Below are 16,109 nucleotides of genomic sequence, written 5' to 3' on the forward strand. Positions count from 1 at the left end.
CCAGAGTCACATCCCCGGACCGGAGACCACGCTCGACTGCAGACCCCCTTCCCCTCCCCGCCCCTCCCACAGCGCCGCCGCCGGTGAATTAAGTACACACGGCCGGGCGCGACACGCCAGAACGACACAGCGACGCCGAAAATACTACGTACTTCGCCAGCCCACGAACGACTTTCGCACGAGCTCAACAGCGGTCCTCAGCACGGGGAGCTCTCGCGGGATCATAAATGCATCAACACACGGGACCATAAATAATACACCGTCCCAGGCGGTGGCTCACTCGGACCGGCGACGCAGCGTTCTAACCAGACCACCAAAAACTGGCGCCGCTGACAAGGGAAAGACATGTGAAAAAGCCGATGCACTCATAGCCCCTAATCGCATCTGGACATCTGGCGTTGTTTCATTGGCAGCAGGGACTCATGCGATACACGGCTGAACACGGGATACCGCTCATTGCTGAAGGAACACGACGCTAATTACATTGGCTTTAAATTGCCACTAAGATTAGACCTATCTAATACAGTCCGATCCAGGCACGCCAACTCGCCACCTTTGAGCGAGTCCTGTGCTGGCACAACCCAGAGCTACGTTTCGACCATTCTGGTCACAGTCTTTCGTAAACGTAAACGATTCTCACATCTAGTATCACATCTATACACAACAGTGAGAGGGCTGTTCTCACCACCTTCACATCAGCACCAGCCTTAAACACCACAGCGAGAAGTTCTTTCTTACAAGTTTCACACCTTAAATACAAACGCGGTGGTAAACAGCTAAAACGATCGCAGACACATAAGACACATACAGCTTGGCACATTGCAGAACCAGGCGAAAAACGATCTCACGGCAAGCCGTGCTGATGAATATGATCGGCCACCAAACGCACCAAACACACTACGCGTCAACCAGCTGGTTCGTGCGAACACGTATTAGGTGCGCTGGTCTACGTGGTATTCCGCAAATGACAATCCATTGTCTGCCACCAAACGGGCACGTTGAGCTCCACGTACGCTCGCACTACGACAAACGCTCCACCGCCGCGAGTGCGGTGCGCTACGCAAGCCTAGCGTTCCTGACAACTCAGGTTGCTACACAACCACAGCCGGACTGCGAGCACCACTGTGAACACCCCGCCGGGCTGCCCGCCAAACCCTGGCCACGCTGCCGCCGGTCCGCGCGCCGCCACGCGCAGCACGCGCGCCGCTTTCACTCAGAGTCCCGGCGCGCCGCTGGGAGGCTCACTCCTGACAGTGCCGCGCCACGTACCCGCTACTCGCTACTGACCGCCAGTCAGCCTCTCCGCCGCCGGGCGAAGCGGCGCAGCGGTGCCCGACGCCACGGCAAGACCTCTACGACCTCAGGGACTGCGAAACTGCGTCCAAAGTGGCCGCTACGACCGGAACCGCTACGTCCACTACAGCGACATCTATCCGCGTCGTCCGCAGGCGCCGCTTCCGCCCGCCGCCGCCTACGTCATGGTCTCGTAGCCCTGGCTGCCGACCGACACGAACGACGCCACGTTGCGCAGCATGGTCGCCGGCGCTGACGGCCGCTTGCGCATGCGCACCACAACGACGGCGAACGCCACGAGCAGGCCGAGCACGAGGAGGCTGACGACGAGGCCTATGAGCGCCGAGCGGAGCGGACGACCGGCGGCGGGCCGGGCGGGCACGGCGCCCGCCGCCGCCGCCGCCCCGTGCGTCAGCATGCGCCCCGACGCGATGGCGTTCATCGTTTCCACCGAGTTGAGACAGACGGCCATGTCGTCCTCGCGCAGGTGGCCGATGGCGCACAGTTGCGAGCGCTTGCAGGCGAGGTCGCACGGCGTCACGCTGTAGCCGGCCGTGTTCAGCCTGTAGTACGTGTCGAACAGCGCCGGGTCGGCCAGCAGGCGCTGGTACAGGTCGCCCATGCTGGCCGCGCTCAAGTCGGACAGGCCGTAGGTGTCGGCGGCGTCATACAGGCGCAACCACTGGGCGCGGCCGGCCGCGTTGGAGGCGGTCAGGTTGAGCACATGCTGGCTGTAGTCGGTGAGCGTGGACGCCGAGTACGTGTAGAGCCGCACGCCCGGGTTGGTGCCGGCCGCCGGCACCCATGGCGTCACCGACGGTGCCAGGAACATGGCTGAGCGCAGCTGCAGGCCGCCTGGAGGCCGACCGCCACGGCGACGTCAGCGACTGCATACTGGACGGCCGCCGGCCGCTGGCGGCGACGGACAACCAACGGGGCGCAACGGCCACGCACGGCAACTGCCATTACTCCCACTGAACCCGTAACATCCCATCCATCAAGGCACGTGAGCGTCCGCCGCGCCCTCTGCGCGCCACCGGCCGCCGTCGAGACGGACAACCAACGGGGCGCCACGGCCACGCACGGCAACGGTCGACACTCCAACAACTGAACCCACAACCTCCCCTCTATCAAAGCACGTGAGCGTTCGCCGTGCCCTTTGGGCGCCACTTACCGCTGTCGACCTGGCCCAGCACGCGGAAGCTGTCGGTGTGTTCGTGGCCGTACACCTGCGCCAGGATCACCTCGTAGAACTCGTTCAGCAGACTGATGAGCGCGTCGTTGTAGTTGCCGTACATGAAGGGGGTTTGCGTGTTCCGCTCGAAGTAGCCCGGTGCGATGTGGGCGCCCACGATCACCTGCGGGCAGGGGTCAGGGCGAAGGTCAGAGGTCACAGTGAACGGTCAGAGGTGAGAGCGAGACGTCCGAGGCCGGAGAGGCACGTCCGACTGCGAGGTGCGCTCGCCCGGGAAAACTCATGGCTGCGGTCCCCGGTCGACTTCGAAACTGATCTGCGTCGGCCCAGCCGGCCAAACAGGCGACAACAGGCCGCCGATCGGCCCGACAGAGACGCCTCTGAGCGGCGGATGATCCAGGTTCGAGTCGACACCGGGCCAGGCCTGCCTCGGCCTACTCAGGTGGCAGCAGCGGTGCCGACGTCGCATTGGGCCGCGAAATGACAACCAAGGGAAGAAGAGCCTTTGAGGTGGATACCATCACCCTGTCGTTGCTGAGTGAAGAGGTACGTCCAATTAAACATGGGCAGGTTACAGAACATTGACGCGACTCAATGGGACTTACTCAACAGGCAAACGACATACGCATCCAGATGAGTGAAGCGTCAGGCCACAGCGACCTACGGTTAACCAGCGCCCAAACCCACAGACCATCGCCGGGAAACCGCGAGCGAACGTCAAATCCCGATTCCTACACCGCGTTTTTGTGTCGTTTTTTTCTCTCTCCCTCTGACGCCCGCCACCGCCACAGAGTCGGTATCCGGGCGGACGACGCCAGTAACTGTCCCGGCCGGCCAACCGACACGCCACTGACCTGGTAGCCGTCGGTGCGGGCGCTCTTCAGCTGGCCACGCAGCCAGGCCAGCTGGTGGCCGGGGTCCGGCTCCTTGGCCGAGATGGCCTTGTTCGGCTGGTAGTAGATGTTGGTGTTGAGAGAGATCACCTGGCGGCAGACACGGCGAGCTGACGCGGGAGGTTCGGCGGCGGCCGCCCGCAGAAATCGGGCGCTTGGGGACGGCGGAGGTCAGACGCTGCAGGTAGGTCACAGACGGAGTCGGAGTAAGGCGGCTCCGGTGACGTCGCACGGCATGACCGAGGTCCACAGTACGGCGGCAGACACGGACCACATACCGGCAAAGTCCCCGTACCACGGAGCACGGAGGCACCCAGCACTGTCTTTTACATCGACATTTCCTTGGAATCTGCGACGATGGGCACCATTTTTCAACATCGTACCGTCGCGCCGAAATCGGCGCCTTTCATAATAACCAACAATCCTACGCATGTCCATCACATACAACATGTTTAACACCCAGTAGTCTGGTGAAGCCAATTCGTCTACACCTGTGCGCCCTTCATGCATTCGTCAAACAATCGGCGTTGGGGAGATCATCCGACTGGCATCGGCGCCCGCCTACCACCACCATTAGAGGGAAATTCCGTCCAACGACGCCGGCTGGGAAGTGACACTTCTGCGTGCGGTCAAAGCCCCTGGCGACCCCGTCTGGCCCGATGCCCGGCGGGTAAACCGGCCCACGTGACGTCACGGCGGCGGAGGGCGGCCATTGGCCGGTCCGACCACGCCACGTGGAGCGCAGTTCGGGCCACGCCAAGGACGCAGCGGCCGGAGCAGCGGGGCCTCCACGGCGGCCGGCCAGCTTCGAGGGGCCCTCGCGACCGGGGTGCGGTCCGGAGTAAGGAGAGACGTTGCCCAGTGTTGCACAGCATGAGCCCGCCAGACTCGAGCACACGTTGGCCTCCACACCCGGAAGTCATGTGATGAACATTGCGAGTGGCCACGCGCCACACGCGAGCGAAGGAGTGCTGACCTCCCCGTGAACTTCGGTCTTTATTTCTCTATTACATTTCTCTTTCACTTAGTCTCAACCCTTTGATTAGATGGATTTCTGGGGCCAGAGCCCGCGCTAAGCAGTGCCTGCTGTGGGAGCCATCACCCCTCTATGCCATCGTGAAATGCCAGGTGAACGGAAGAACTTTGTGGCAGACTTAATATGCTGTAATTTCCGGCACACTTCGCCCCGCCCTCTGACATCACTTGGCCTTGAGCATGACCGCTGGCACGGTCACAGACCATCCCAGCCAGGGGCAAGCACCGGGCGCTTGACGGGGCTCGACCCCGCCAAAGGAATCGCATTCGAAAACAAGCACTCCGACCAGCTGAGCTGGCGAGACCGGCTGTTCACGCTGGAAGTTCCTGTCGGCACCGGAAACGACGACAAGCCACACTGCCGCCGCGGCGAGCTCGCGTGGCCGCCCGGCGGCGGGAGCGGCGCCGGGCGCGAGCTCGGCTCCTACCACGAGCCGGTCGTTGGTGCGCCGGGCGCGACGCCGGGCGCGAGCTCGGCACCTACCACGAGCCGGTCGCTGATGCGCCGGGAGCGGCGCCGTACACGAGCTCGACACCTACCACGAGCCGGTCGCTGATGCGCCGGACGCAGCGCCGGACACGAGCTCGACACCTACCACGAGCCGGTCGCTGATGCGCCGGGAGCGGCGCCGTACACAACCTCGACACCTACCACGAGCCGGTCGCTGATGCGCCGGGCGAAGTAGCCAGCCAGGCCGAACGTGCGCTGCTCGTCAGTCGACAGCAGCCGACTCCAGCCGCCCTCAGAGAGGTAGCGCGTATAGAACGCTTTGTCGCCGCCCGGGAACTGGTTCTGCGAGGGGACGCCGGCAGCGTCAGCGGCGGCGCCCGGCCGGCGGCGGCGTCAGACGGACGCCGGCAGCGTCAGCAGCGGTGCACCGGCCGGCGGCGGCGTCAGACGGACGCCGGCAGCGTCAGCGGCGGCGTCAGGTGGCTCGCATGTCGGGAGCCGTCACAGGGGGGAGAGGCGTGTCGGGGATGCGGGTGATGAGCCATCCAGAAAGGAAGAGCTCGACGGCATGGTGGACAAAGAAGCACCACGCCCGTTTAAAGGCTTTCACCACACCACGAAGGCAGGAATCGGAACACGTAAGACATGAATTTAACGTCGCCACAGCAAACAAAAGACGCAGCACACTCACTTTATGCGGCTGACAACGCAGAACTCAGTCATGCGCCACACATAAGCTGACACGTGAAAATATAAAGGTAAGACCCTTATCTCTACAATAAGGACAACGAAAACATTGTTCCACGATTTTATATCGTTCCGCTGCATTACACATCAATGCATTCCGACGAGCGCACGCGGCTAGCCGCGCCGGCGGCGGCGACTGACCGGCGGGAAGCTGTCGTGGTTGCCCAGGCACGGGATGATGGGGACGCCGGGGAACGACTCCTCCATCAGCCGGGTGATGTTGTCGACCACCGAGAAGATGTACTTGAAGTCAGGCCCGCTGTCCCAGTGGGGTGCGTTGTCCCTGCCGGAGCGCGCGGCTCGGTCACGGCCGGCTCTCGCGCGCACACCTCGGTCACGGCCGGCCCTCGCGCGTACACCTCGGTCACGGCCGGCTCCCGCGCGCACACTCGTCCACCACGTGTCACCGCGCCGCCCGCACGGCGTTAGCCAAACCACACCAACGTCGTGCGACGGGGAGACGCTGCTGTTCCCGCAGTCCTGCACTGCTCGCCTCGCGTGCAGGGAGCGGACGGGGCAACAGCAGGCCACATCGTCACGCCGCACTGGAAATTCAGGCCAACAGTACACTCCCGCTAGGCTCGCGAGACGACCATGTCTGCGGCCACACTCCCGCCCGATCCCTACCACAGTGACAGGTTATGTTCAGCTACTGACCCGGTCCAGATGATGAACGTAGGCTGCGGCTGGACGGCGGCCATCCGGCGAACGGCCTCCTTCACCAGCGGCCAGGGCGCGTCACAGCTGTAGTTGCCGAACGCGCCGTTGTCGGTGTCGGCCCGGCCGCTCCCATGACACCAGTCGGACGCGTCGCCCGACGTGTTGTACGTCTGGTCCCAGTGGATGTCGGTGATCTGCCAGAACTGGCCACCTGAGGGCGCACCGCCGTCGACGCCGTCAGCCCAGGGCGGAGCGGCGGCGGCGGCCGCGCGCCGGGGCACGCGCGGGGCACACGCCGGCCGCGGCGCTCCACAGCGTAATCGAGGCGCACCTCGGTGGGACTGAGCTCGTGGACCAGTGAGTACCGTACAGCGTGCAGCCGTTCACGGCCGCGTAGTGACGCAGGCGCTTGCCGTCACTATCCAGCAAGCACACGACTGGCCGCCGGCCCCAAGCGGCGCCAAGCCCCCGTGATACAGCGGCCGACCCATAACGCGCGACGCTTTAGCCCCGTCCGGCGTGGCAGTGTCCAGTCTGACCACGTGCGGGGACTCGAGCCGGGCCAGCGGGCGGACCGAGCCGGCCCGGGCGGCCGCCCCGGCTGACGGACCAGCGATGATGCGTCCGGCCAGCACGGCACGTAACTCAGCTGGTGGTCAAGTCCCCGCGAGTGACTGCAGCGAGGCATGCGTGTTGCGGTGGGTGGCTCCGTGCCGCCGGCAAAGCATGTCCATGTGCGTTGTACCATTTTTTTTTTAGGAGGGCCGTACTGCTTTAGAATCAGATTGTTCACTATCTCTCTCAGCAGCCTGATGCGTCTGGTCTTGTGTGTTACCTCTTGTAAGCCAGGAAAATAATACCGTTCGATTTACAACATCATTTCACGACCAGCTCTCATGCATTGGGGAGGCCTACATCTGTAACCGTGTGTGTGTATGTGTTTGGTGCGTGTCTGTAAGTGAGTCCACCAAGGTTGCGCCATCCATACCGAAATAAATAACATACCGAAATAGAATCAAGAAGCGGTTTCACAACACCAACACACAGCTGTTACTTAGCCGTGACATGACTAAGGTAACACAAAACGGCAAGAAAAAAGTCAGCAGCAGGGCACTGGTTTCAATCCAGCACGGGTTAAGGGTGGTTATCCCCAGCAAACGGAGCAACCATTATCATGCCGTCAATTTTGATGGTCCCTCAACCAGTCCGCACGCACGACATCTACCGCAGACCATGCAGAGCTAGCCTTCGGAGAATGGCTTACCGCCAAGGACTGTCTGGTACGCAGTCCTTTCCGCCTGCTACGGCTGGCTGAACACGATGCGGACGCAGCGTCGTGAAAAATGTCCACAAGACTTGCTGAAAGGCCGCCCTTACGACAGAAGAGCCACATGCAAGCTGAGTGCACGATCAGTGCGTACCGGCTGCGGGCCCGCCCGAGGCGTGGCGAAGCAGCCGCGACCGTCCTCCTCCGAACACGACGAATGGCCGCGACACGAGCAGGCCGGAGCGACCGAGCCCTCTACGGCAGGCCGGTCCTGACTCCCGGCCTTCCAGGCGACCCAGGAGCGAGCGGACGCCGACGAACCCACTACAGCAGGGCCGCCGTCCCTCGGCGCCAGCCAGCGACGGAGCGGCGCGAGACGCCAGAGCAGCCGAGCAGTCTACCGCGGCATCACGAGCAGCCAGCGAGTCCCGCGACGGAGGCGACACGAGGCCGCCGCGCCGGAAGCACGCATCGGAGGCCGAGCCCGCCTACAGCGCCGCATGGCCGGCCCTTGGCAGCCGGCGTCGGGCCGACGGTCGGACGGCTGGCAGACGGACGGAGCCCGAGCCGACGGACACCGCCTCACCGTACCTGTCGGACATGTCTGGGACCCGGCCGCCGGTCGGCACTGTCCGCACGCGAGGCCGGCGGCCGCGCGCGGCCCCCTCAGCTCCGCCCCGCAGCAGCGGGCACCGGCCTCCGGGCCGCGGCTTCCGCCGCCTGATAAAAAGCCGACGTGGCCGGCGCTACACTCTGAGGACGAGACGGGCGGCGAGGGTGAGGGGAGAGGCAGGTCACAGCACTGGGAGCTGACGACCGAGAGAGTGATGGCGCACCGACCCCGTCCATGGCGGGTCGGCGGACGAACCTCTGCTGAGTCCACCTCCAGGGCACCAGTCGCCATCAGTCGTCCACGCCCGTTATACGGTGCGGTGTGCCCTCCGAAGCAGCAGAAGTGCGCAGCTCCGCGCACATGATTACGATATGACCCCCACGGCGTGCGAGAAGACTTCTGGACGTCCTCCCACGCCAGAGTCCGTTTGACAAGCCGAGCCTCGGAGGGTGTTCACAGTTGTGGCAGAATGCTTCACGCGATACGCGATAAAAGTTTTGGGCGGGGATATGTTCGCTTCAGTGTCACCACTTACATACAAAGTGGGAATACTACGGTGGCATTATTCTGCGATGTTAACATAAAAACAACAGTCATGCTTCACATGGGACAATCCGTGCTCTTGGGCGGGCGAGCATGCAGTTGGCACTGGCCATATGTTCGGTGTGCTTTCCGCAGGCTTTTGACGTTGACGGCGCCCGCGCCCGTTTTCACATTCAGAAGTTTGACGTGATGATAAAGGTTACATTCGACGCGGTCGAATGCTGGTGGTAGTGTCACGGATAATCAACGGGCGCTGTTCGGTCCCAGCTCAATCAACACGAATTGAATGGAGACAATACATGCAACGTAACCAGAGATGCCAGATGCATTGTGATTTTGGGATCCGGCTGAGGGAAAGGTAAAAGTCATTTTCCCGTGCAGCCTTACGACTGCCGAGCCCTGCTGGCGATAACCACCGATGCACACTGCGGAGCGCACGAGCTAGCAGTCCGCACAACACCCGGGTGGCGACGGGGGCTCGTGTTCCGCTCCCCGCCGCGGACCTGAAGGCGCCCTCGGCCGGACCGCAGCGGAGCCGGGGCCGTGTCGTACCTGCAGACTCGGCCGGCATGGGCGGGTGGGCAGCGCCAGACCCGGCCAGCACCAGCACCAGCAGCGACAGCACAGGCACCAGCAGCGCGGCAGGGCAGGAGCGGCCCATGGCGGCGGCTGGAAGAGGGGCCGGGGTCAGCGGTACGGCGGACACCGCCGGCGCCCGCCAACCGACGCACGTCCTCGCTCCCAGTGGAGATTGCGCAGACGTCACCAGCGCCGGACACACGGTGCGGCGCTATCGCTCAGCCGCAGCGCTCTCTGCTCACTCCCCGATCAGAAGACACCGGGCTGCCGTGTGCGCGTGACTTGGCGTATTATCACAGGTGCGCTTCAGGCTTGGCAGCAGCCGGCGGCAAACACTTCTGTCAGACAGTTTTTTATCTGTTATAACCAGCTGAAGAAACTACTGGCGTAAAAAAACTGTCAGGTTCTGGCAACAAATAAGGGTCTGCAGAGATGATGTGAGCTATGAGAGAAATGTGCAAAGTGCATCAAACCAAAAAATATTCTGTCTACTACACATTGCTAGTGTTAGTAGGCATGGTGCATTGAATACTGAGAAAACTGTGACAAAAACAAGGGCTGACTGATGACAATTGCCATATGTCATCAACTGACCTACACATTCTTGGAATAGACTCCCATTACATCAAACAAGCAATGCAAACAATTGTCATCCATATCGAGCACAACATCATACTTGTATGTGGGGGCAAAACCAACAACCATAGGTAGTTAAGAGCAGCCAGCTGAGAAAGTTTCTGTCAGATCATCACAATCCAAGCATGTAAAACAGCTGAGAGGAGCTACTGATAGCAAAACCAGCAGAAGCCACTGTGTTTTTTCATTATTTCATCCAACAAAAATAACAGGCTACCATTACAAAAAAACCTGTATTTGTCTTGGTATGCCACTACAGTTCCACCATTAAAATAAGGTGACAAAGTGATTGGTTGACAATACTGTAGTGACCATGTGGCAAAAATACAGTCTGAAATTAATATGTTATCAATCAGGGATAAATGTGTTGTCAAATCATACAGAAGCAAACCAAGATGGTTGGTTTGGGGGGCCACAGCCCAAATATCTCATACCACCCCATAGTCTTACCTCCTGGTATGTGAAATTTTAATGAAATTTGTTAAGGTTAGCATTCAACCATAATAAGATAGGCACCAGTCAACAAATAGTAGTCAGCATGGTTTTCTTTTTAATAGGTCCTGTTTGACAAATATTCTAGAGTTTGTGGAGCATGTTATTTGTCAGACAGATGAAGGTAAAAGTTGAGATGTTGTTCACCTAGAGTTTAGAAAGGTGTTAGAATAAAGGTGTTAAAAAGGTGCTGGAGTTAGAAAGGTGTAGTGAAAGGTGTCTGATATAGATATCCAAGATAAATAGAGGGAGAGACAAGGTAGATCTATATAGAGCACTGGAAATTAGGCCAAGGCACAAAAGAAACCAGTTTTATGCAGCCAAAGGCAGGAATAAAACTATGGGAAGGCAGATACTATTTAGTCCAATGGCAGTGGGTCACTGGAGTGGACTGTCAAACAAAGTTGAAGAAAGATCTTCTGTGGAGGCATTTTAATTCCTTTGGACAAGTTCTGTTGGTCTAAAGATCTTATCTAAAGCCAAATCAGGCAGGCCATGTGGTAATATAAGTCTTGAGGATGTCTGTTGGACTTGAGGAAGGCACACCATGATGGGCCCTTGTGGCTCTTTGTTGGCTGCAAGTCTTTATGTCACTATGTCTCAGTGTCTTTAAAACAGTGTCTGGCCTACTACAGTACCATGCACAATGTGGCTTGCATACTAATGCATGCCTTATGGGCTTGGTTGATCTTATTTTGGACTGCACACGCAGATCGCAAAGGCAGCCATACAGCATGTCTGGACAGTGACTTTGCATTGCCTTCATGTTAAAATTTGAAGCATCCATTATTGCCAGTTGATTTGAAGCAGGTTTCACTGAACTTATTGTCTCACATTTGCTTACTTGGTGTCACATGTCTGTATTGACTGCCTGTTAATGCAAACAGTGATCTGAGCCATTGTACATTACAGCTAAGTAGAACAGAGGCAGTCAAATGTAATCACCCATGCACAACAGCCTTTAAGTGCAAGATCATAGTGTAAGTTGCCCATCAGTTTCGTTGGATACAGAGCATACCTGGACATGTACGTAGCATTAATTCATTGCCCATGTTGTTCTGACTGATTCAGGAACATTGCATCTGTATTCTGGTAAAAAAATGAATAAAATGGGGCATATTGCAACTTAAGTTTCTACCAGTTTATGCCAGTTAACGCCTGTAAAAATGGGTCAAAACAATGTGTGGCAGCCCATTTCAACCAGGTGAAAGTTAACCCTAGTTCACTTGTCCAATGCACCATGCACTTACAAACATTCACAAAAGTAGCAAATTATAATGTGGCTACAGCAGGAGAGATGGGATAGAGCGTACCAAGGTGGGATAGAGCACACTAATCAGCTATATCTGGTCAAGCACATATGTTGCCAGTAGAACAAAATGACACATTTTTATATGAAATAGCACATGGATTCCACAACATTAATCTTGCCACAGACTGCATAAATAAGCAGATATGAATCCAAGAGACCCAAGTTGGGCATACAATCACCACATCTTTCAAAGCATAATGCTGTGCAGCTATGTCATATAAGCTATTAATTATAGCTAAGCTATTAGCTAAAATATTAGTTGTGCATCAAAAGCTTATAAAATACCACCAATTAATAAAGTGCCACCCAAGCACTTTTCCAAGCCACAAAAAACTTGAACATTAAACAGTAGCACCTTGTGGCTGATCCAAATCATGAAACAGTAAGCTCTTAAACAGCCTTATTATGTTCTATTTCACATCATATCCAGGTAGGAGTGGGCAACCAGCCTGAACAAGAGCCAACTTAGCATCTCACTACATGTGATCATGGTGGAAACATGATATTTGGCTATGAACAGGCTGTTTGATCATAATATGCTTGGGATATTTTGCTGCAATGTCACTGTCAGACCAAACATGCTTGGCATATCATGTTTAAACATGTGTAGTATGTCTAGGCAGAAACTGGACTGTGGACTGAAAAATAATGTCACACTGAATGTGGCATGCATGGGAAAAACATCAAGGCAATGCTTCAAATGCACACAAGCCATATACCTAAGCAACCAAAGTCTGGTCACCACCAGTTTCAGCTCATTAAGAGTCAATGGTTCAAGGAGAAGAATGTTCAAGATGTTATTACAGGAAAAATGCTCATCATTTTTGTCATGTAACAATAACTTAATCCCTCAGCACACCTTGGCCTTGCCTGAGTTTGGCAAACACAAGTGTGAAGCTCAGCACATAGATGAAGTTATTGGCATAGACATCCAGCACAGTGGATAAATCAAGAATATGTTTTCAAGCTTCAAGTTATGTTTTGAAACCAAATAGCCATATACAGTGTATCAGATAAGAACAGTACTTAAGTAGAAAAATAGAGGACATACCGCTCAATGCATCAATGCATGCCATCAGCAAACAATAATGCGCTAACGCTTAACTTTGCTGAGTCAGAACGCCACAATCAACAGTGGAGTAGCAGGATTGCATTTTTACTGGACCTTCAAATCCCACATACAAATCCGCGTAAATTACGCGCACAGGGGTTTCCCAAGAGAAATATGAACTAAAATGATACACACCTTTAAACTTCAAAACGCACACCTTCAACCTACAAAGCTGACACTTCTGCGCTCTCCTACAACGACCTTCAGTGCGCACCTCTCCAAGTCAAAACAGTGACACCTGAAGCCCAGTGACCTATATTTAGGGCAACCGTCGATGCGACTGCCAATCTACATTTCGTCACAATTGCGTACATGCTCGTCGACGAAGTACGTATTTCAAGGATTGGGGAAATATTTTCTTGTTATGTATATTAAAGTACAGATGTGTTTTGTGGAAACGTTCTGATGGGTTGAAATGACCACTTTCTGGGCTTGGATTGATAACAAACACACTTTAAGGCAAGACATGGTTTGTTTTTGGAACGAATGATGTATATGATATCGTGTATCACATCCTTTTATTCCATCATGGCAGCTTGCTTCGGTGCACGGAGGCAGGATCCAGCTAAAGTAAAAAAATGGGCTCCCTATCAACATAGGTGTAGGAACGTTTCAAAAGTGGGGGGGGGGGGGGGCAAACTCAGGGTGTACCCCAGCAAAGTTTTCTGAAAAGCTAGCCCGATGACCGCGGGGGAGGGAAGGGGTAGGGATGGAGATTGTTATCGCTCTTCATTCAAATGACATGGCTGTTACGCTAGATATGCATCTGGAGCTGTTTCTCGCTGGTGCGCAATCTTGCCTTTTCGACTCGTCTGCCATTTGACAAATAAGGCTATCCAGCTTCCCAAGATTATTCGTCCATTTTAATATTGTCTTTTCTGGAGAGGCAAAATTCCACGACCGGGTAGGCATTTTTGGGTCATCAGGAAGCATCTGCCTCCACAGCGCGGACGCCAAAATGCGGCCTGGATATAGGCTGATGAGAATTTTGAAAGTGGATCGATGGCTCACAGTGTGACAGATTTGTCATGCGCCTTCATTTCGCCGACCGCTTTTCAAGAGATAAGACTTGTAGCAGAATTTTAGGCGGAAACGAATTCGGACGCTTGAAACTGCTAGAAATAAGGTGACAAAAGCCAAGCAACAGTATCTTTCTCCGAATTATCTTCCCTGACACAACACCACCGCAGAAAAATAGCCTCCGGGAAGCTGCCTCCCTTAGGTATGAATTGGCCCAACTGACACCTCATCGCCCATCATGGAACGTATGTGACTCGATCTGCTTTTGCGTGTAGGCAGGGACGTAGCCAGGGCCTTGCCAGGAGGGAACACGAGGTTGACAAAAGCCCATCTTATGGTGATCCCACCAAATCCCCGGATATTGCTAACTTGTTAACAAGGGACACGGTTTTCTTCGTTTTGTTGTTATTTTCACCTTGTAACCAGAACAGAAACCAGAAGCTAATGTGAGCTCAATTCCGTTTGTATTTTGAGGTATAACAACTGCAGAAATCAGGCGATGAACGGCTGCATGGGATAAATCACCGGCGCTCTTAGTTTACAATGGTTACAAGACCTCGACACTAGGCGTTGCAGTCTCCATTATCCGCTGAGCGTTAGTCCAGCAGCTAACTTTTAGACGTGGCCCACCGGTGGACGAAAACGATGACACAAGTTATGTGGCGTAGTTTTGAGTATGCGCACGCGAAAATCTTAGAAACACAAGCCTCGACCCCAGGCGTTGCAGTTCCCGTAGGCCGCGCAGCGCCGGTCTAGCAGCTAATACTAAGCTGTGACCAGCGGGTGGACGAAAATGACGACGCTTCTGAAAAAGTATTCTTGAACGCCTTATGACATCATTTCTTACATTTAGAGGGCAGTCTGAGCGCATATTTCACGTGTGCAATACGTTTACGTTTAGCAGTACACGTTTCACGTGTCTTGAACGTGCTCGCTCGCAAGTCGTAGCAACAACAGCCCGACGGCCGCGTTGCAGTCCCCAGGCCGTGCGGCGTCCGCCTTATCGCTATAACACTAAGCGACGGTCAGCGAGCAAACGAAAAAGATGGCGTATATTAAGGGAGCTGGCTGGTGAACTAGACAAATCGACGTGCGTGTTTATTGTAGTGCAAAAGTAAACCAAATGCATCCTTAATCTGAAAAGCGGGGGGCCAATTAACATTGCTGCCCCCCCCCCTGGCCCCCCTGTTCCTAACCCATGCCTATCAACCGGGTACCAAAAATGAGCTCAAATTGACTTAGGGGTGCACTTGTTTCCAAACAATATGAGTCGCGCCAAAATAAACACTTCACCGCCGATTGCATTGTTGCCACCAATAAAACATAAGGCAAATGTCTAGAAAAAGCAATATGCACCAGATTTTTGTATTTGCACAAAAGAAGTAGAACTAGAAGATAGGGGGAAATCGAGAATTGTCACCAGAATCTAAGATATTCAGCCCACTGGCAAAAATGGTCATTTGTCAACCAAACTGGCATCACGTTGCCAATGTTTTAGGACGTTGTTATTCATATCGAAGTTGCGTTCTGAGAGCAACTCGCTGAATTGCATCGAGTTTCATACGTTCCTGCACGCAGGGGGGCGCAGTCAAGTGTTTCGTGTGGATTTGGAGGGCATGAAAGGGTTGGCCGGGGACGACCCTGGGATGAAGGCCCCGGCCCTCGAAGGTCAGTCTAAAGGGCTCGTTGCACCTGTCAGGTGTCCCCGGGACGACGAAGACTTCTATGTAGGTCGGAGATCACCAGTGCTGAGCAGTTAGCTCTGACTGGGCTCGGGCCCAGGGGACCCATTTACGAAGCAGGGATACGGCCGGGGTCCGCGATTGTTCTGAAGGTGTCCTGTGTTGGCCGGGGAGCTGGGGTCCCAATGACCTTAACTGCGGCCCGTAATGCGATCATATATATGCCTGGGTGACATGCTTTGTTTTTGTCATTATTGTCTTTAAAGCCTTTTTGACCGTTGCATTTTGAGACCAGAGCTCACGCCAAGCAGGATTGTTGTGTGCGCCCTGACTCCCCATTCCCATTGTGAAGTTCCAATTCTTCGGCAGATCTTTATGGCAAAGAGTTAAATGTACTGTAATGCTTGGCACGGGCCCTTTGACCTCCCTGGCATAAAAAGGCCGCCATTTAGATGTGTTCAAGCCGTCCCCATCAAAACACACTATTGGAGCCACGAAACACCAAGATCGCGTATGGCAAAGCTACCGGTATGGATACCCCGTCGCCCTGAGCAATAATCACATCTTCACTGACAATTAT

The 16,109-nt window shown here is 55.5% G+C and overlaps 1 protein-coding gene across 1 annotated transcript; it reads right to left on the bottom strand.

Moving 5' to 3' along the window:
- Nucleotides 1-68: 68 nt before the first annotated feature.
- Nucleotides 69-13,044, bottom strand: LOC119098709 (acid sphingomyelinase-like phosphodiesterase 3b). The gene is made up of 8 exons (XM_037221716.1): nucleotides 12,963-13,044; nucleotides 9,250-9,366; nucleotides 6,272-6,485; nucleotides 5,756-5,897; nucleotides 5,069-5,209; nucleotides 3,343-3,471; nucleotides 2,468-2,651; nucleotides 69-2,148 (listed from the first exon to the last, which is right to left on the bottom strand). Exons 2-8 carry the CDS (start codon nucleotides 9,356-9,358, stop codon nucleotides 1,472-1,474), a joined length of 1,596 nt encoding a protein of 531 aa, XP_037077611.1. The 5' UTR covers nucleotides 9,359-9,366; nucleotides 12,963-13,044; the 3' UTR covers nucleotides 69-1,471.
- Between the last annotated feature and the right edge of the window lie 3,065 nt (nucleotides 13,045-16,109).

Source organism: Pollicipes pollicipes, unplaced genomic scaffold (assembly GCF_011947565.3).
Source record: "Pollicipes pollicipes isolate AB1234 unplaced genomic scaffold, Ppol_2.1 Scaffold_4740;HRSCAF=5597_pilon_pilon_pilon, whole genome shotgun sequence".
NCBI classification, from domain to species: domain Eukaryota; kingdom Metazoa; phylum Arthropoda; class Thecostraca; order Pollicipedomorpha; family Pollicipedidae; genus Pollicipes; species Pollicipes pollicipes.